Source organism: Gadus morhua, chromosome 6, assembly GCF_902167405.1.
Source record: "Gadus morhua chromosome 6, gadMor3.0, whole genome shotgun sequence".
NCBI lineage: Eukaryota > Metazoa > Chordata > Actinopteri > Gadiformes > Gadidae > Gadus > Gadus morhua.
In genome coordinates, this window is record NC_044053.1 from 10,708,771 (window position 1) to 10,728,718 (window position 19,948).

The 19,948-nt window shown below is 48.2% G+C and overlaps 1 protein-coding gene across 1 annotated transcript in view; it reads left to right on the forward strand.

Annotated features, from left to right (window-relative positions):
* The window catches only part of sema4c (sema domain, immunoglobulin domain (Ig), transmembrane domain (TM) and short cytoplasmic domain, (semaphorin) 4C), a gene marked incomplete in the record, with an annotated part of 70,646 nt that extends 52,026 nt beyond the window's left edge, over positions 1-18,620 (forward strand). Inside the window, 10 exon segments of the mRNA XM_030357634.1 lie at positions 364-460; positions 573-692; positions 2,345-2,499; positions 3,558-3,733; positions 6,246-6,390; positions 7,258-7,471; positions 10,354-10,469; positions 12,056-12,213; positions 13,032-13,123; positions 13,550-18,620. Coding sequence (XP_030213494.1) covers positions 364-460; positions 573-692; positions 2,345-2,499; positions 3,558-3,733; positions 6,246-6,390; positions 7,258-7,471; positions 10,354-10,469; positions 12,056-12,213; positions 13,032-13,123; positions 13,550-14,526 — 2,250 coding nt within the window.
* Positions 18,621-19,948: the final 1,328 nt, after the last annotated feature.

The window sequence follows — 19,948 nt, forward strand, 5'->3', positions numbered from 1 at the left end:
AGTGTGTCGTACCTCTTGCTGAAAGGTGTCAGTTTGAGGTGTTGCACATCATTCCTAGAGCTGCAACTGCGGTGTCACAGATGAAAAATGAGTGTGTGATTTGTTTCCCTGGGTGTGTGTGGGTGTGAGTGTGTATGTGTGTGTGTGTGTGTGCGTGTGTCTGTGTGTGTGGGGGGGGGGGGGGGGGGGTGGGGGTCTGAGTGAGTGAGTGAATGAGAGGGTGTTTTTTTAGACAGAGCCTGCAGCTGCGTTTTCCCACATTCTAACCACTGACAACAAATCTGCCCTTACTCACCGTATATTTGTTAACGTGTTTGTTTATGTTTGTGCATTTTTACCTATATTTATTATGTGTCTATGCAGATTGCGGCCAATTTTACACTCAGCCCTGCCCCCCTGGAGGATGGGAGGGGTAAATGCCCCTATGATCCTGCAAAGGGCCACACTGGACTCATAGTGGGTAAGTATCTGTGTGTGTTTGTGTGTACATTACTATTGTTGTTGAAGATACTACAGGTGAACACAGTCCACAGAGAACTGTGGTTGTAACGTCTGGTGTCGTCTGCCCGTAGACGAGGAGCTGTACTCTGCCACACTCTTCAACTTCCTGGGTACGGAAGCGGTCATCCTGAGGAACCTGGGCCATCAGCACTACAGCATGAAGAGCGACGACCTTCCTGCCTGGCTCAAGGGTAAGAGACAGACAGACAGACAGACAGACACACACACACACACACACACACACACACACACACACACACACACACACACACACACACACACACACACACACACACACACACATGTAAGCTCACCGGTTTGAGTCTCTTAAGTTTGACTTTGAAACACTGAACCAAGCCGTAAGAACAGTAACAACCTATTTATGTCAGTGTTGTTGTGTGTCTCACATCACTGCGCGGGGAAGGTGCACATGATGCAGGAGTGCTTCTCCAGCGTTTGATGCGGAGACTGTGAACTAGGGGGGGCACATGCACCGTGTGAGCGAAGCGAAGAGTGAGGGAAGGAGGCGGTGAGAGAACGGAATGTTCCGCAGCGTGACGTGTTTAACATGGTGACACATCTCGTCATGCTCGGAAACACCTGGTCCTCGTGACTTTGAACACAACAACAACAACAACAACAACAACAACAACAACCTCCCAATCCTTACATGGCTGCTGTAAGAAGAAATTCTTCATAGGACTGGTCCAATCAGCGTAATCAAAGCAGGGAAGTCAGTCCTTTTGAATCAGACACATCAGACACATACAAGCCTCATGTACCAGACACATGTATCTGAATTATTTAAGAAAAACGCATGCCTATGGATATCATATGGATACCATAAGTATAGGTATAGATTTGTATGGCATGTACCCAATGGAGCGAAATATATGGAAAAAGGAGAGAGAGGGCAAGGAAGGGATAGAGGGTGTGGGGGGGAGCATGAGAGATAGAGGGGGAGAGGGGGTGTGAGACAGAGGGGGAGAGGGGGTGTGAGAGAGAGGGAGAGCGATAGATATTTGGAGCGATGAAGAGGGAGAAAGAGAGCCAGAGAGAGATGGGGAATAAAGGAAGTAGCAAGACGGATAGAAGAAGCGATAGAGGAAGAAGAGGCAAGGGAGGTGTGCACCTCACAGGGAAGATGAAATGGAGAGCTGCAAAGAGAGCGCAACGTCAAGAGAGAGAGTTAGAGACCATGAGCCCCAGCTACCATGCAAAAAATGGGAAAGCTAAATGAGCCCTGTTAATAGAAAGTTCCAGAAACAGATAGGTGGAGAGAGTCAGAGAGAGACAGAGAAAAGCAGAGCGTGGAGGGAGACAATAAAGGGGTTCAAGTTAGAAAATATGACGATAGAAAACAACAGAGAAGGAGAGAGGGATGGAAAGAGGGAATCCTTTTATAATGAAAACAAGATGGAAGCAGGGACCACGGTTGCGAATAAGAACATATCGTAAGAGAGTGAGAGCATGAGGGGAGGAAATATGCAGGGGAGAAGAGAAAGAGAGAGAGAGGAGAGAGAGAGAGAGAATGATGGGGAAAGGGATAGAGAGAGGAGAGGCGCAGGGAAATAGAACAGAGTGAGACTCAGGTAGAGGTAATGAGATTCAGATGGAAACAACTTTCCTTTTTGCGTGTGTGTGTGTGTGTGTGTGTGTGTGTGTGTGTGTGTGTGTGTGTGTGTGTGTGTGTGTGTGTGTGTGTGTGTGTGTGTGTGTGCATGTGAATGTACTCTATTTGTCAAGACCTTTTCCTTGTATAATCATCCTCATAATTGCCTGTCTGTTTGTGCGTGTGTGTGTGTGTGTGGCTGTGTGTGCGTTCATCTGTGTGTGTGTCCAGAGCCTGACTTTGTGGGCTCCTCGCTGGTGAGGGAGAGCCTCGGCAGCAAGGAGGGGGATGACGACAAGATCTACTTCTTCTTCAGCGAGCGACCGACAGAGGACCGCAACTGCTATGCTGAGCGCACCATGGCCCGGGTGGCCCGCGTCTGCAAGGTAGGATCCTCCGCCCTATCGCTGGTACTGGAGGACCAGCGCCCTGGTACTGGTACTGTAGGACCAACCCCTGGTACTGGTACTGTAGGAACAACCCCTTGTACTGGTACTGGTACTGTAGGAACAACCCCTGGTACTGGTACTGTAGGACCAACGCCCTGGTACTGATACTGTAGGACCAACAACCGGTACTGGTACTGGTACTGGTACTATAGTACCACCCCCCTGGTTCTGGCCCTGGTACCGTAGGACCAAGCCCATTGTCCTTAACACAGGAATCTGATTTTCCACACTGCCAACTTTAACAATGGTCAACCCTGATGTTTTTTTATTCCCACCTACTCTCATGCATTCATCACGTCGAGGTGGTGGGGGCAGTTTGAATCCTAGCCGGAAAGCTTATCGGCCTGAGCCTGGAGCCTTAATGAGATGCTCCTTAATGACATCCTTAATGATGTTGGATAAAAGCCTAAATAACTAAACGGTACTAAATAGCATTTATTTTGTGTGTGTACACACATTAAGTGCATTCAAATGAGTCCTGGAGTCCTGTTATTTAGGACTTTCTGTATTATAGTCATTCAGATTGAAATTCAATTTAAACATTTGATATTCCCAGGAGACTGCTGGAAGACCCATTGGTCTGAAAGTGAAATAAACAATGCAAATTTATTCCTTAAGTGTCTTGAGCATGGTGGGATTTTGTCATCAGGTAACGCAGGTGGGAGACTCACACAGACACAAACACACACACACACACACACACGCATTTAGAATAAATATTTAATGTCTTTCCACTGTGACCCCAATTACTCAAGCTGTTTAGCAGATGGACAGATTGATTTGACTTTTGGTTTTGGTAGCTGTTTACGTAAGTGTTTTTCTCTCTCTCACACACACACACACACACACACACACACACACACACACACACACACACACACACACACACACACACACACACACAACACACACACACTTCCTCTGACATAACCGTCCGCTTTATGCTTTTTCTCTCTTTTCTCTCCTTTCTCTCTTTTCTCCTCTGTCCTGATTAGGGGGACTTGGGGGGGAAGCGGACCCTGCAGAAGAAGTGGACCACCTTCCAGAAGGCCCGGCTGGTTTGCTCCCTGCCCGAGAGACACGTGGCGTTCAACAACCTCCGGGCCACCTTCACCCTGCCCGGCCAGGACTGGGGCTCCACCATCTTCTTCGGCATCTTCCACGCCCAGTGGTGAGTGGAGTCCCGCCGTCTCGCACGCGCTCAGAGCGGTCTCCTGCTGGATGTCAATCTATACATAAAAGGGGGGCCCAATTTTGCCACCAAGTGTGAGGTGGATAATTGAGTTGAGTCATTGCAAGCCATTTGCTAAATCTAACCACTTGTGACGTCACCAGTGGGAGTGTCCGGCCAGATGGAGGAGCAGGGATGGTTCAGCAAGCGGATGGGTTATGAAATGGCTTCTAATGACTAATCAACCTCATACCCGCTGTTAAAATGGGGGCCTTTAACAGGATGTATCTGAAACCCTTCGTTCATTGCAGTCATATTTCTCTCGGAAGTTTTATTCGATACGGTATGACAGCGCCGTCGAAAGCATCCTCAGAAATTGGATGACGTTTCTATCGAAGCAAACCTTGACGACAAGCTTGTAGTTTGATCAAGTACTGTGTTTTTCCCGGCTACTGCAAGGGTCTCCGCCTCCGTGCCCGTAATGATCGAGGACGCCTCGATCAATCACTCAAAATCAATAAACTGCGACAACGTAGATTTATGATCACATCGGGACGTATGTGATCTCAAATACCGGTCACCAAACCAGATACACAGAGAATGTGTTGGTTATGGACCCCGTTTTATTGGGCAGGCTCAACAAACAATAATAATAGTGAAGAGGGTACTCAGAGAATATCCTTAATACCTTCTCCGGGTCACGGGGGAGGTGGAGAGGGATTAGTCTTACTCGGAGGGAGAGTTTGGAAACTCGAGGCAGCTCCACGTCAGCGCACTCGCTCTCTCTCTCTTTCGCTATCTCTCTCCCTCTCCCTCCCTCTCTCTCTCTCGCTCTCTCTCTCTCTCTCTCTCTCTGTCCCTCTCTCGCTCTCTCTCTCTCTCTCCCTCTCTCTCTCTCTCTCTCTCTCTCTCTCTCTCTCTCTCTCTCTCTCTCGCTCTCTCTCTCTTTCGCTATCTCTCTCCCTCTCCCTCCCTCTCTCTCTCTCTCTCTCTCTCCCTCCCTACCTCTCTCTCTCTCTCTCTCTCTCTCTCTCTCTCTCTCTCTCTCTCTCTCTCTCTCTCTCTCTCTCTCTCTCTCTCTCATGTGGTCCTTGTCTGTTCTGCGATTAGACACGCTATCTCACAAAGAAAACCTTTTATAAAAGGTATGAGCGCTTACAAAAATCCCTTTTGGCTTTGACGAAGATAAGGTTGTAATTATTGGCCATTATGGAAATGTGGACTCAAAAGTTCAAGCCATTGTCAGAATGAATAGACCCTTTTTGTGTTACCATCACAAGGTTGTCCTCGGCTCTGACTTTGGGCTGATACATTTGTCCGCACAACCCAACCGTGTGACTTAAGCTCACGGCTTTCCTGGAAAGACGCAAATCATCTTATTACCCAATTTTTACCACAGAGAAAATTAAATATGATTATCTGCTCTCAGAGAGTCCCCTTTAAATGTTAAGTATAACACCTGCCTGGCAGTGAACCAGGAGCTGTCTGTTTGCTGAAATGTGCTCCGCCCGCACAGATATCATCGTCATGCTTCACAGATACCAGCGGTTCATGATACATGGGGTGACATGTGAGGTTGAACAAAAAACATGCGTCAGAAGATGCTATAGATCTAACGGTGTGCTTGCCTTCACTCTCACACCACCACCACCACCACCTCCTCTGCCATCAGCACCGCCCTGTCTCCCACCATCTAGCACCTGTCAAAAGCAGCGTATGGAGAGGAGATCAATTCTTTTTTTAAATGTTGGCACCTTGGGATAGATGTTGTCAACACACACAGGGCTTGTTGCTAATTTACAATCCAGCCTTGTTCCGTGCGTGGTTTCCTGAGCGAGTCCCTGGCAATCTGCAAAAATCTCCCAAGCCTTGCAGGAATACTAATGCTGGTACTAAACTCGTCTATGATGTTTGCTGAGGTGCTGCCGGTGCTTTTATAATGCACCATAGCCTGCCTTGATGTTTGATGTCTCCACAATCACGGATAATTACAAAACACCTAGCCGTTGCTGTTTATCTTCTACAGCGGGTTTGCACCCGTGTCTGGATGAAAGTTGGACACTTGAATTAGCACTTGCGCAGATTATCGATTCCGATCTTTGATTGCTCTCAGCCCCCGTCGGGGAGCGGCGCAGGATGAAAGGGCACGCCAGAGCAAACTGCCAAACGTTTTCATGCCGTGACCCACCTGTGGCAGAACTTTTGAACCCGCACCCAGCAACTATATTGAACAGTTGCACAACAAATGCACAACTCACCCCAATGAATGAACGTATAATGGATCTATGAAGATATCTCTATGTTTTTCTCTATGTATGAAAAATGCCCATTTCTGGTCGAGGACTCCTCATTTATATATTTTGTTGGTTTTATTTATCTATTTATTATTTGATTTCAATATTTCCAGCGGCCGTGAGCCCTGAGTCGCACTGTGTCTCCCAGAGGACTCCATGTGGAGTGTACAGCACCGAGTGACATGCTAACCGAACCCGCTGTGCTCTCCGTGTGACAGGGGTGATGTGGACGTGTCGGCCGTGTGCCAGTACCACATCAGCGACGTGAAGAAGGTGTTCAACGGAGACTACAACGAGTATCAGGACGACTCCCAGAGGTGGACCCGCTATACGGGCCCCGTTCCAAGCCCGAGGCCCGGAGCGGTAAGACACCCGGGAGGGGGTGCAGGGGGGGGGGGGGTGTGTGGGTGGGTGTGTGTGTGTGTGTGTGTGGGTGGGTGTGTTCGGATGTGTATGACGACTATAACAGGTGATGGTAATTGTGGTTGAAGCTCATGCCTCGATCAACCTTCCTCAGACAGAGCCTATCGACCGTACCTTTCTAAATCAATCTATTTAGCTTTTCCCTTCAAACGAGTTCTGTTGATCATTCGAATACAGCTATTTTCATTTTAATCTCCTCATCATTTCAGAGCTTACACGGGAAGTGTTATTTGGGTTCAGTAGTATTCATCGCTTATGCAGCTTGGATAGGAACAGGAGCATTTCCAGTCATCAACACCAATTCGCACCTCTCTTTGTCCTTTTTAGTTTTTTGTTATGGATCATGTTTTATCGTTGCCATACTCTGGCTGCCTTGGACCCATCGCGTGCCAGCTTTTTAATCGAGTTCTTGCTCATAGATGGAGCACCGAACTCACACGGGCAGTCAAGGAATGGAGGGAATATGGATAAAACAAAGAGGAGGAGTGGAGATTGTGGAGGGATAATAAGGATGTGTGCATGGGGGCTGTATCCCAGAGGTGGGTATCATCTCTCAGCCAGGCAATAGCAAGACAATGGCTCCAGACAACCATTCCACTAAGCATTTCTCCGACACCAGTCAGCAATAGAGTGGATGAGAGGACAACACAAGGACTAGGACTCGGAGAAAAAAATATAAAAGCAGTACGGGGAGGTTGTACACAAGGATCTGTGCCAACCCGCGCCGACATCCAGCTCCCAGCGCAGCCTAACCAACTCCCCTGTGTCTCCTCCCCCTCCTCTCCTCTCTCCTCCTTCGCGGTTCAGTGCATCACAAACTGGCACCGGGAGAACGGCTACAACCACTCCCTGCAGCTGCCAGACGCCACGCTCAACTTTGCCAAGAAGCACCCACTGATGGCCGAGGAGGCCCAGGCACGCCCCCTGCTGCTCACCAAGGGGGTCAACTTCACCCGGCTGGCCGTGGACCGGGTCAGCACCCTGGACCAGCGCTCCTGCAACATGCTCTTCATCGGCACAGGTACGCCCACTGGTACCATACGGGACACTGTATGGTATTGGGGACACACCCATGTTCTTGTTTACAGTGGCACCAACGACCCAGCTGGGAGCCTGGGAAGGTAACTTCACCTGGTAGGGTAAAAATATTGTGTGCGTTTTATTTGTCTAGCCTTCAGGAGGCACCCTTGCACTGGCACTCATTATACGACAACCCCTAACCCTGGGACCTCAAAAGGCCAAGGTTAAAGAATACCAGAATCCAAACCAATGAGTAGTGAGGGATCTCTCTAGCCAGCGATGGTTAGGAGTGTAACCGGTACCGATGCACCCCTAACCCTATAACCTCAACAGGCCAAGGAAAATAATACCAGAATCCAAACCCACGAGTAGGAAGGGGTCTCACTATCCAGGGATAGTTAGGAGTGGGACAGGTACAAATAATTAGTTGACGCTACCTGGGCCGCCACCCCAAAATGTATTTTTAAATCAAAAGATCTATATAATCTATTCCTACAGTAAAGTTGCCTATTTTCATAAGGGAGACAAAGCTGATGAATAATGTATAATCTAATTTAATTTTTAAATAATTAATTTAATAATCATTTTAATAAAAGCAAATAGTTTGCAGTAATGAGCAGGAAGCCGGTCACGCTGCCCGGGAGTTCATCGATGTTAAAATATGCAGAAAACTGCTAAATCGAGAAAGAAAAGAAAAATCATTAACTCACTTAAAAAATATTCAACAAACGAAGAGCTAGCCCTCCAGAAGGCTTCATTTGAGCTCAACTTAAGTAGCTTATTTTACATGCCAGGGATACATGTTCACGCATCAAAGGAAATGCGTACGAACGCACCTTTTTAATTAAGCCTGGTAGTCTGTGACCCTCTGCATCCATATGCGCACCCCGTTTTCCTGTGCTGGTGGAACAGAAAAATCGGCCAACTTTGTCCTAGAACCGATACCTCCATCGCCATCTCAGGGACTGAATATTAAGTAGTCATGTGAGTCTGGCAGGGTGGTAGATTCCACGACACGTGCTGTGAATGCTGGACATGCAGCCCTGCCTAGGGCCATTAGGCCCCTGCATATAGAACTGCCTCTCTACATATAGGCATGCAGCCCCTATACATTGCTATGCAGCCCTTCATGTAGCCATGTGCGGTCATGCTTACAGCATTGTGAAGACCTGCATGTAGCCATGTGCAGTCCTGAATACAGACATGCGGTGCTGCGCATGGAACATGCCCCCCAGCATAAAGACATGCAGTCCGGTGTACAGACATGCAGAGCACTGCACTGCGGTGCTTTACCATTCAGCTCACCGCCGTGGCAGCGTCACCGTGGGCCAGGCTCAGCGTGACAGCAGCCAAGTCAGAGCACGCTGTCTGGCAGCCGTGCACAGCCAGGGAGACGAGACATACATGCACATAGACAGAGACGCACACGCACGCACACACTGTTACCCACGCGTTCGCGAGACCAGTCAGCTTCACTTGTGTAGTGTTCCACGGTACCGACTCAACAGGGCCCTTGGCAGACGCTGGCAGTGCCAATTGGGCCGTGGGCTTGATTGGCTATTAGCTGCGGCGCTGTGACAGCTGATGCGATGAGCGCGAGAGAGAGAGAGAGAGAGAGAGAGAGAGAGAGAGAGAGAGAGAGAGAGAGAGAGAGAGGGAGAGTTCAGTGAGCATTTGTCACTTGTCAAGAGGAGTTCTTGTAAGTAGTCAGGCAGGGCTGCAGGATTGTGCAGGATTATCTTCCAGCGGTCCGCTGGCGCGGAGAGAGGCGAACGTGATGATATGCCTGCTTCTTAAAGGCAGCAGGGCCTTTGTGTGTTTGTGTGTGTGCATGTGTTTGTGTGAGTGGAGGTGTTTCGGTCTGTGTGTGTGTGTGTGTGTGTGTGTGTGTGTGTGTGTGTGTGTGTGTGTGTGTGTGTGTGTGTGTGTGTGTGTGTGTGTGTGTGTGCGTGCGTGCGTGAGTGCATGTATCTGTATATGTGTTTGAGTGGAGGTGTCTCTGTGTGTGTGGTAGCTTTATGTTTTATCTGTGACAAAATCAATGCGGTGCAGACAATAGAACAGACCGGGCTCGGTGCGTAACAGCGTGTAACATGCAAGTGCACACACAGTATGTACACATACACACACACACACACACATACCCACACCCACACACACAAACACAAATCAAGGTCATTCAACCTGCTGTGTCTCAAACCTCTCTCATCACAGGGATGCAACCCTGTTCCTGATGCCCTACATCAAAAACAGCTCCATCTCTCTCTATCTATGTCTTCTCTCTCATTCTCTTCCCATGTCTCCCTCACTCCTCCAACACACATTCTATTATTACTCTGGTATATTGGGCCATGAGGTTATATTGTGTCATCATGGCAATACTGTTCTTATTTTTCTCCTGAACAAGGGTGTACTGAAAGAAAACTAAAGAAGCTCTTTCCTCTCTATCCTGGCATCCCCATCCTCTCTACTCTTCTATAATCCCCTCTCCTCTCCCCTATACTCCCCTTACCTACCCTTGCCCCATCTCCACTTATATCCCTTCTCCTCTCCCTCCTCCTCTATTCTCTACCTCCTCCTCTATTCTCTCCCTTCTCTCCTCTCCGCTACATCCCCCTATCTCCTCTCCCTTCTCTCTTCTCCCCCTTGTTCTCTCCTCTCCTCTCCCCACCCCATCTCCTCTCCCTTCTCTCCTCCCCCCTCTATTCTCTCCTCTCCTCTCTCCACCCCTATCTCCTTTCCCTTCTCTCCCCTTTATTCTCTCCTCTCCTCTACATCCCCCTATCTCCTCTCCCTTCTTTCCTCTCCCCTTCCTTCTCTCCTCTCCTCTCCCCTATACACTCTCCTCTTCCCTGTGTCCTCCCTCTCTCTCTCCTCCTTCAGCGGACGGATGGCTCCAGCGGGTGGTGGTCCTGGGCTTGGAGGCCCATGTCATCGAGGAGATCCAGCTGTTTGAGACGCCCCAGCCTGTCGACAGTCTCACCATCTCCCACTCCAAGGTGCGTCTCAAGAGGGGAGAGGAGGAGGGGAGGTTTTCATCATGGCCATATAGATAGTAAAAGTCTGATGGCAGATGTGCTGAAGTATGGGTGACGGGATGTTGGTTTTTGGGCTTCAGATTCGATCATATATCGATCAATGGTCTAGCTGAAAGCAGGGGTCTGTCAACACCTAATTATTAATAACAGCGAACAGCTAAACAGTTTCATTCAGTAGACCAACACGTCTAGCAGTAGTTAACAGTAAAAAGGTGTTTCCAATCAACACCATGTAGGCTTGTCGCTGTTGAATTACACTTGTTACAATCTTCTTCTGAAAGCTTCACCTACTTGTGCATTTCTCTTCGATAGAATATCTCCGAAGAAGGAAACAAGGTGTAACTCCTTCACCTTCAGTTTTCAATTTTCGGCTCAGGCTCTATGCAATTCCCGCCTTGTCTCCAAGAAACTGGTTTAATATAGAAGGACCGCTTGATCCGAGATAGCTAACTACCTGACAGGTGTAGTAAAGGGAGTAGCTCAGTTATTGAAATTACTATCATGATCACCTGTCACATGATGACATATAGATCCTTGATTTGAGGACCAAACAGAGATCCAAATCTCAGATTTAGAGAATTCATGGTTTTTCAAAGCTTTTTTTGGAACTCTTATTATAATAGCTTAGTACTAATTATTTAAAAAGTTCCCTCAACCCTCCTTTGGTGGCAGTGACCATTAACATGTCACTTTAGCTCCTAATACCCTGTTATTTCCATTCACACGTTGACAATAACCAGGCAGACTACGCTAGTGTGAGTGCGCTGCCGGTTTGGCCAGAGATTGCCTTTTTCATTTTGCCGTTGGCCTCGCCCAGCGTCAGCTGCGGGCCTCATCAAATCCAAAGCACCCTGAACAATAACAGTAATTACAATCCCATCCGTCACAGTGGGCTACCAAGCCATGAGCCTGTACCCATATCTCAATAGAAGGGCCATCCTCAGTTGATCCAGCGGTGAGGGACTCTTATGCCATGGCCACCCCCTTTTCCCCCCCTCTCTCACCACTTTGGTCCATTGTCCAAGCTTGGCACTGGGTGTCTCTCCCCTGCCTCCCCCCTCTCGAAGCACAATCTCTGCTTATCTCATTAACAACGGCCCGCTAGTCACAGCTGCACCAGACAGCTTATCCACAGATTGGATTCAACTTGGAAGGGTGCTGGGTTGGGTAGAGGGCCGAGGATGCAGGGCGGTTGAAGGGTGGGCTATCAGAGCAGACTGTTATTGTAATTGAGAATGATTGTCCCATTATCTGACCTTGCTCTCTTTAACCGAGTCTTCCCTCGGTGTGTCACCGTGTCTTTCTTTCAGCTTCGTTGCGTTCCTTCTTCTGTCTTGGTCGGGGCACACCACTGAACTCTGTTTTTTTAATCATCTTCATTATCTGTCTCTGTCTCTGTCTGTCTATGTCTCTGTCTCTCTCTCTGTCTCTGTCTCTGTCCCCCTCTCTCTCTCTCTCTCTCTGTCTCTCTCTCTCTCTCTCTCTCTCTCTCTCTCTCTCTCTCTCTCTCTCTCTCTCTCTCTCTCTCTCTCTCCCTCGCTCTGTAGAAGTATTTGTACATCGGCTCTCGTTCGGAGGTTCTCCAGCTGCCCTTGGCTAACTGCAGCCGCTATCATTCTCAGCCAGACTGTCTGCTGGCCCGGGACCCCTACTGTGCCTGGGACAGTGAGGGTCGCGCCTGCGTTCGCATTGACCTTCACCGCGGGTGAGGCTCGCAACATGCAACACACATCACGCATTACACGGCGCGTCACGGCTGCCTATCTGCTCTCTGGTACCAGGCAGAGGTGAAATGGTAATAGGGAGGGAGATATGTGTGGGCAGATGTTTGTCATTCCCCTCCTCTAATCTTCTGCTGTTTCCGCCCTTCCTTTTAAATTTTCTCTCTTTCTCTCAAGATTCAAGATTCAAAGTGCTTAGTTGGCATGGAAAAAGTACCTTGACATTGCTGAAGCACAAAAAGTAGATCAGTAGATTCGACAGGAAATGAAATTATTATGGTAAATTATTAACAATTATATAAAACTGCTGAATAATACCAGTCTTACTGTGTGTATGTATAACGAAAGTAGGAATATATTATTGTCTCTCTCTCTCGCCTGCTGCCATCTTCTTTCTAGTTGTCTCTTCCTCCTCCACACAGGGTTATAAACTAATGAGGGGTCAGGCAAAAGATCTCAGTAGAGAAATGTTTTTCTTATATCTGGTTAAACGTTTTGTATACAAAATGACCTTTCTGATGTGATATAATGAAGCCATAGTCCAAATGTAAATTCTGAAATTACTCGTAAAAAATATGTTTCTTGGTCACGACCTATCTGCTTTTTTTTAACTATTTGCATTAGTTGTATAAGTAAGAAGCCTGAGGATAAAATGATAAACTCATTGCATGCACAATATGCTTGGGCTATTGCATTCTACTTCTGTGATGACCCCATACCCACAACATGTCCACCCGATTTCAGGACGATTTGGTTCCACTTTCTGATACATTTCCTCCCCTCCCCCCCCTCCACACACCAGGTCCACATCCTCCCTGTCCCAGGACCTCATGTTGGAGCGCTTCAGCCGGGGCAAGGCCAAGTTTGACAAGCCCGTCTCCATCCCTAGCCCAGGTGAGCACAGCCCCTGGGTCCTCACAGGCACCCCCTGCTGGTGGCAGACCGGTAGTAGCGGGAGGGCTTATGGAGGTGGATGAGCCAGGGGTTGGTGGGTGGTGATGGTGGGGGTAATGGTGTAGGGAAGCCGGGGAGGCTCAGCGTTGAAGGGAATGGATTCATACATTCGGTTTGAGTGGAATAAAATTGATTTAAGCAGGGAAGAGCCCGAGAGCGATGTGGTGAATATGAAGTCAGAACCAGTCACCCGAGACACTAACTCCTTCCTTCCATTTATGTGTTCTACTACCACCTCCCACCCTCTCCCTCTCTCTCTCTCTCTCTCTCTCTCTCTCTCTCTCTCTCTCTCTCTCTCTCTCTCTCTCTCTCTCTCTCTCTCTCTCTCTTTCCCTCCCTCTCTCTCCATCCCTCTCTTCTCTGCAGACCACTCGCGGCTCCGTAACGTGACGGTGGTGGTGGGCTCGGACATGGTGCTACCGTGCCACCTGGTGTCCAACCTGGCCCAGCCCTTCTGGGTCCTCAACGACCGCGAGCTCCAACTGGGGGACCCCGAGTCCGGGGGGCCCCGATTCGACCGGGCCCTCAGAGCCCTCGTGGTCCCCGACGCGGGCCAGACGCAGGCGGGCCGCTACGTGTGCTACTCGGAGGAGCAGGGGGTCAAGTTCCAGACGGAGCGCTACCAGGTGGCGGTGGTGGCCAGCGCGCCCGTCTTCATGGAGGCCCGGGCCCCCGACGGCAGCATGGGTCTGTTCTGGGTCCTGGTCATCACGCTGGGCGCCGCCTGCCTGCTGCTCCTGGTGGTGGCGCTCTACCTCCGCCGGAGACTGAAGCTGGCCCTGGGCAAGGGGGCGGACATGAAGCCCCTGGAGAGCACGCTGGTGTACCCCATCACCCTGCCCAAGGAGCCGCCCACCTTTGTGCCCAGCAAGATGCCCACCGACGAGGACCGCTTCTGGGAGACGGGCGCCAACTACTACTACTCGGACGGCTCCCTGAAGATCGTGCCGGGCCACGCGCTGGGCCCCAGCAGCCTGAGCAGCGTGCCGTCGCCCAGCGCCATCCCCGGCCAGCCCATCCACTCCCCCAGCCGCCTCAGCCTCACCAACATCCGGGGCTCCGGGAGCAACGGTTACATGCGGCTCAACCTGAGCGCGGCGGCGGGAGACGAGCGGGTTGGCGCGGCTGGCGCTGGCGGCGGCGGGCTGGGAGGCGGGCTGAGCGGCGGCCTGGCCGGTCTGACGGGGCTAGGCAGTGGGAGTGGTGGCGGGGGAGGGGGGGGTGGTAGCAGTGTGGGAGGAGGGGGCAGCGACTATTCCAGCCCCTTTAAGGAGGAGCTGCGCCGCACGCTGCAGCAGAGGAGCGTGCTGCCGGACGCCAACCCGGAGGAGTCCTCCGTTTAGGGGCGGACCCCCCAGACCCACCCTCCGTACGGCCCAGAGGGATAGAGGAGACCAGGCAACAATCCTACCTCCTCCTCCCCCGGAATTTGTTTAGGAGAACACCGCGGCGTCTCTCGCTCCCGCTCTCGCTCTCTCTCTCTCTCTCTCTCTCTCTCTCTCTCTCTCTCTCTCTCTCTCGCGCGCGCGCGCGCGCGCTCTCGATCGACCACGCTTTCTGGTAATGGCGTAACCCCCCCCCACCCACCCACTTGATGGCTGTCCCCCTACCAACGCCTCTTTGGCTCCATGACTTGACTCACTCTGTTATTAATAAAACCCATAGCATGTTAATAGACACACAAACACACACACACTCTGAGTTCTCCTGTAGTCATCGTGTTTTGGGAACCAACGCCGTGTCCACGTTTTCAATTTTTTTACCTTTAACTGCTTACACTGTGCAGCCTCCAGTTGTGTAAATTGTGTTTACTATGAAGAAGAAAAGAAAAAAAACTATTGAATACAGATGAGAACACTTTGAGCATGGAAATCAAGCTAGATTATGTTATTTATTTTCTGGAGGCCACCTGGTGTCCTTCGGGTTGAGGGGACCAATGCAGGGGATCGTGGACCATGTGCAGGGACATGGGACGAGAGACAAATGCGATGGATAGAGAAAAAAAGAAACAAAAATGCCATTTTGGCTTGCGCTTCTGCCCTGGTCTCCCCTGAGACTTTGAAACTTTCTGCACTTAAAAAATGGGAGGGGCTTCCTCCCTTTGGTTTTTTTGTATTTGTGAGAACTAAGAGATGACTGAGAGAGAGAGGTTAAAAAAACAAGAAACAAGAGAAGATGAATCTCAGAGCGAGACGACAATCACGTCCACGTCTAAGGAGTATTTCCTGGGCTGCACGGAGGCAACAGGATGAAGCGACATAAGGAGAGAGAGAGAGATGTGGAGGAGCGACAACAAAGAAGAACGAGGAAGGAGTCACTGAAACGACAAAAGAAGAGTCCCACGGGAGAAAAGACTCGAATGAAGGATAAACTCTCTAGAATCTTTACTTTTCTTCTGGATTTGTATGTTTTTCACTTTGTTATTCCCTCCCCCTCTGTGATGAAGGCCACCCCGCATCCTACCTTTCAGCTTTCATTTGTTGTGAGGAGGTCAGTTTGATAGTTGGGGGTCTTTTATCTCTTTCGACGGATGGCAAAAGTGTTCTACTAGCGGTCAGTGGCGGCACCCGCTCTGGCTCTCCACCTCTGTCCCTCCTCCACCCTGCTCCTCCAGCCCTACCCTTTAACCCCACCCCTGGTGTGTGTGTGTGTGTGTGTGTGTGTGTGTGTGTGTGTGTGTGTGTGTGTGTGTGTGTGTGTGTGTGTGTGTGTGTGTGTGTGTGTGTGTGTGTGTGTGTGTGTGTGTGTGTGTGCGTGCGTGCGTGCGTGCGTGCGTGCGTGAGTGTGTGAGTGCTTGGGTGTGTGAGTGCTTGGGTGTGTGAGTGCTTGGGTGTGTGAGTGCTTGGGTGTGTGAGTGCTTGGGTGTGTGAGTGCTTTGGTCTGTGAGCATTTCGCAGGGCCAGATTGTGAGGGCAGACACTAACAATTCCCCGCACACTAGCCTTCAAACACACATTTAGGGGCACAATAAATTACAAGGGCACTGCAGAAGACATTTATTAGAGACTATGTGAAATAGGGAGCTGTCTGCAGCTTGTTTTTGTTTAGTTTCTTTTCCTCTTGTTCGTTCCTTACGAGACACGTACCCTCCTAATAGAAAAAAAAAAAAGAACAGAGAAAGAGCCAGAAGGTTATTCGAAGGCGGCTCTCTGAAGGAGGCCACTTACTGCACACCTTTTAATTTGAAGCCGGGCTGACGTTAAGGTGCCGGCCTGCGTCAAGGCGCCGGCCTGCGTCAGGAGAATGTAGGTGAGCGCTCAGCACTGCGACGGCTGTGGATGTCTTAATAAGTGCTTTATACTTTGTTTGTCTGGAGCCGGTGCTTTCACTGCCAAAGAAAGGAGCCCTCCTCCACCCCCTCTCCCGCCCCCACACCACCAACCCCACCCACCTTCTCCTCTTCTTGCATTCTCATGTTGGCCCGAGGAGGGACCGTTCAAGGACCAGAGTGAGTGTCTCCCTGACGGGAATTAGAGCTGGATCACGACGTGACCCCCATGTACAACCCCCCCCCCCCCCCCTTCTTGACCCCTTTTTGTTCCTTTACCGAGTCCCAGAGACTGCCCTGGGGCCACTGTGGAAAGACAGAGGAATGGATGAGCACTGTTAACACACACACATACACACACACACAAACATACACACATATACACATGCATACACACACACACACTCACACTTGCACACGCACACACACACACACAAATTACAGTTTCATCAATGGACAGCCGATGTTGCAGTAGGTTCATGTTGACAGTCTGATCCATACAGGACCCGAGTACTCCATGGCTTCAGGCCGGATCAGAGGGGATCTAAACCCCAGATGGGCTCTGATATAGGCTGTGCCGTGATTCACATGGAAAGATGTGAAGCTAAAACCTGTTCTACAAAAACTTACTTTTGTCAGCTTTTTTTTATTCCTTACTGAATGTAATGTAAAGAACTCAAGTAAGCAAGAAAGAAAGATACTTTGCTCTTCAAACAGCGGTGGAAATGTCAAAGACTTTGACGACTTTGTTCTGATAACAATAGACCATACGCTATGATATGTCTGCCGAGATGACCTTCTCCGAAAGGACTGAACACTACAGTGTTATAAAGTCATTCTGTGCCTGATCTGAGTTTTTGCTCCCAAAGTGTGATGACACGTTTATTCAGTTTTGAATCTTCTTCCAGAGACCCTTCCGTCAAGGATGACGGGTGGAGCCCCCCCAAAATGCATGGAAAAGATGGATGTTCCTTTTTTTTTTTATTTGCCCAACCATGTAGACTGTAGAGACAGCGAAAGAAGATGTAGAATATTTAGATATGATCCCAAAGGTCAGAGGTACCCTCGCGATCTGAGCATCCTATTCTCTTTGCATGATCCTCGTTAAACATAGAACTTTGCATCTGTCATGAAACCGCCTTTGGTGACCCATTTTATTTTCCCGGACTTGGATGGACATTGATGTTTGTGAACACTGATGTTCTGACTTTGAAGAAACAAAATATTTTATTGTTCTAAGGTTGTACATTAAGTTAACGGTTCCCTCGATATTTTCCTTTCATCGTGCCTCTTCACCTTTTGGATAAGCCAAAGTAGACTGCAGTTGCTTCTAGGCGTTTAGGTTTCTGTTTAATATGAGTTGATTCTAACTGATTATGTACGTCAGCCTCAGTCGTCCGTCCACTTTGTAAAGCTGAGCTGACGTTTGCAACCTCTCTTTGAATTTCAGCTCGGTTTCTTGTCAAAGAACATAAACGGTTTCCTGTTTGCTTCCTGTTTACATTTCCTTACACTAATATTGCTTGACTCCAATTCCTTATCTTTATACCAAATTTCTGAAGTCTAATCAAAACAAGCAGCATTTCTCAAACCAAATAAGGACTGTCCTTTAAATTGAAAAGATGTAGGACAAGCCCCTTTATTAGAGAGATCACAGAGGGCCCTCATTGCTCACCTTTTCAAAGAAGAAACCTCAAAGCAGCAGCCTTCACTGCATTTGCTGTTAAGTGCAACAGTGGTCCTACCTGGTTTATATGAGGTTGCATCTAAGGATAATTGAAAGAAATGATTAGGCTTTTTTTCATATTTTGTTTTATGAAAATCAACATAGTAATTGTTTTCAAAGGGTAACAAGCTCGAAAAAAATTGCATGTGTGATGTTCTTTATCTGCTCGGTTGTCTTTGGTTAATTAAATCTTTGCTCGCAACGATTTCTCTGTCACACAGCTTTAAGTGTCTGTTGTTTTTTTCTTTTATTTTTGCTGTTTTAGTATGTATTTGTCTATTATTCGCTCCATTTTTGCTTGTCGGATATTTGTTTTTTTATTTTTAAGTATGTTAAGTAACTTATTTCGCTTGTACAAACATGTTGATATTTATTATCATTGTACATATGTCCTTATTTTTTATATGTGTATATATACACAAATAAAATTAGAGATATACTCACTTTGTGTTGGGTGGTTTGATTGGGCTCATACATGAATCAATTGCGCACGTATTAATGAAACAAAGATGTTCGATACTGACTGAAATCTATTCATTGTGCTGGTCTAATTAATAACAAACTTGAAATGAATGGATTCTCTTTTGATTAAATATCATGTAATTTCTACATTTTGGGCTTAAAATGTGTGGCTGTTTGGTAAGGGACAGTAACAGAAAGGTCCAAAATCAGGGCTTCCAAAACGTGCCCATGCCGCCATGACCCACCTGTGGAGGTGTGGCCAGGACCCACCATTTTTTACCGTTACATCTCAAAAGGTGAGGTGATTTACATTAACCCATGCATATTATTCCTCAATAAACGATTCCCCTTTTAAGGCGAGTTGGCCCTAGCCTACAAATGTTTTGATCCAACGACCCCCTTGGTACCATAGTACAACCCACAGTTTGAAAACCACTGGTCTAAAAGATAGACATTAGGCCTAAATGTACGAGTAATTCAACATTATTTGTCAGTATTAATTGTAATAATGATATGGGTTGATTTTATTTTGCTGTTTGCTTCTGGCGTCAGGCTAGCAGAGGGCTGAATAATAGCCCTTTTTTTAAGACCCCACAAAATGATGGTTTGATAACTGAATATCTTCGACATTATTTAAAAAAATATATATATAAATATATTTACTGGCAAGGATTGGTACCTTTAATTACGCTAGCAAGTTGGATCAAAAACAACTCCCCTTCTCTATCTCTCTGGTTAAATCGGAAGTGCCACAGGGACATCTAAAACGTAGGAAGACCCAGCTGTGAAGAACGGAGGCACATTTTATTTGACCTCCATGTGCCCAGCTGAGCCTCCCATACCGCTTTCACTAGGGGGTTTCTATGAGGTTTAGAGGGATAGAGAGAGAGTGTGTGTTTGTTTGTGATGTAGATACGAGTGTAGATAGAGTGAGGTACGATGGTGATTTGTGCATTAGTTCAGATAAATATGACCCATGTTTTGCACAGCAGCTGGGGTGGCAGCAGTAAATTAATGGACAGATGGGAGACCAGAGTCTTGATGTTGCTATTTAGTACAAGTAACTCGTCACCAAATTTAAATTATACCAGATAAGCCATGTGGTGTTAACAACTCGTCTGGATGACTGATTTGGACAGATGATCAATTGGAGGAACACAGCAATGTGTTCCTGTTTCTATATCTTTGTTTACTAGAGGCGGAGAGAGCAGATGGAACTGAAAAAGTCACAGAATGCATTTAAATATTTCTGTATTTATGTCTGCCCTTCCATCCATGCATTGATTACTGTTCCAGCCCGTTCAAAACT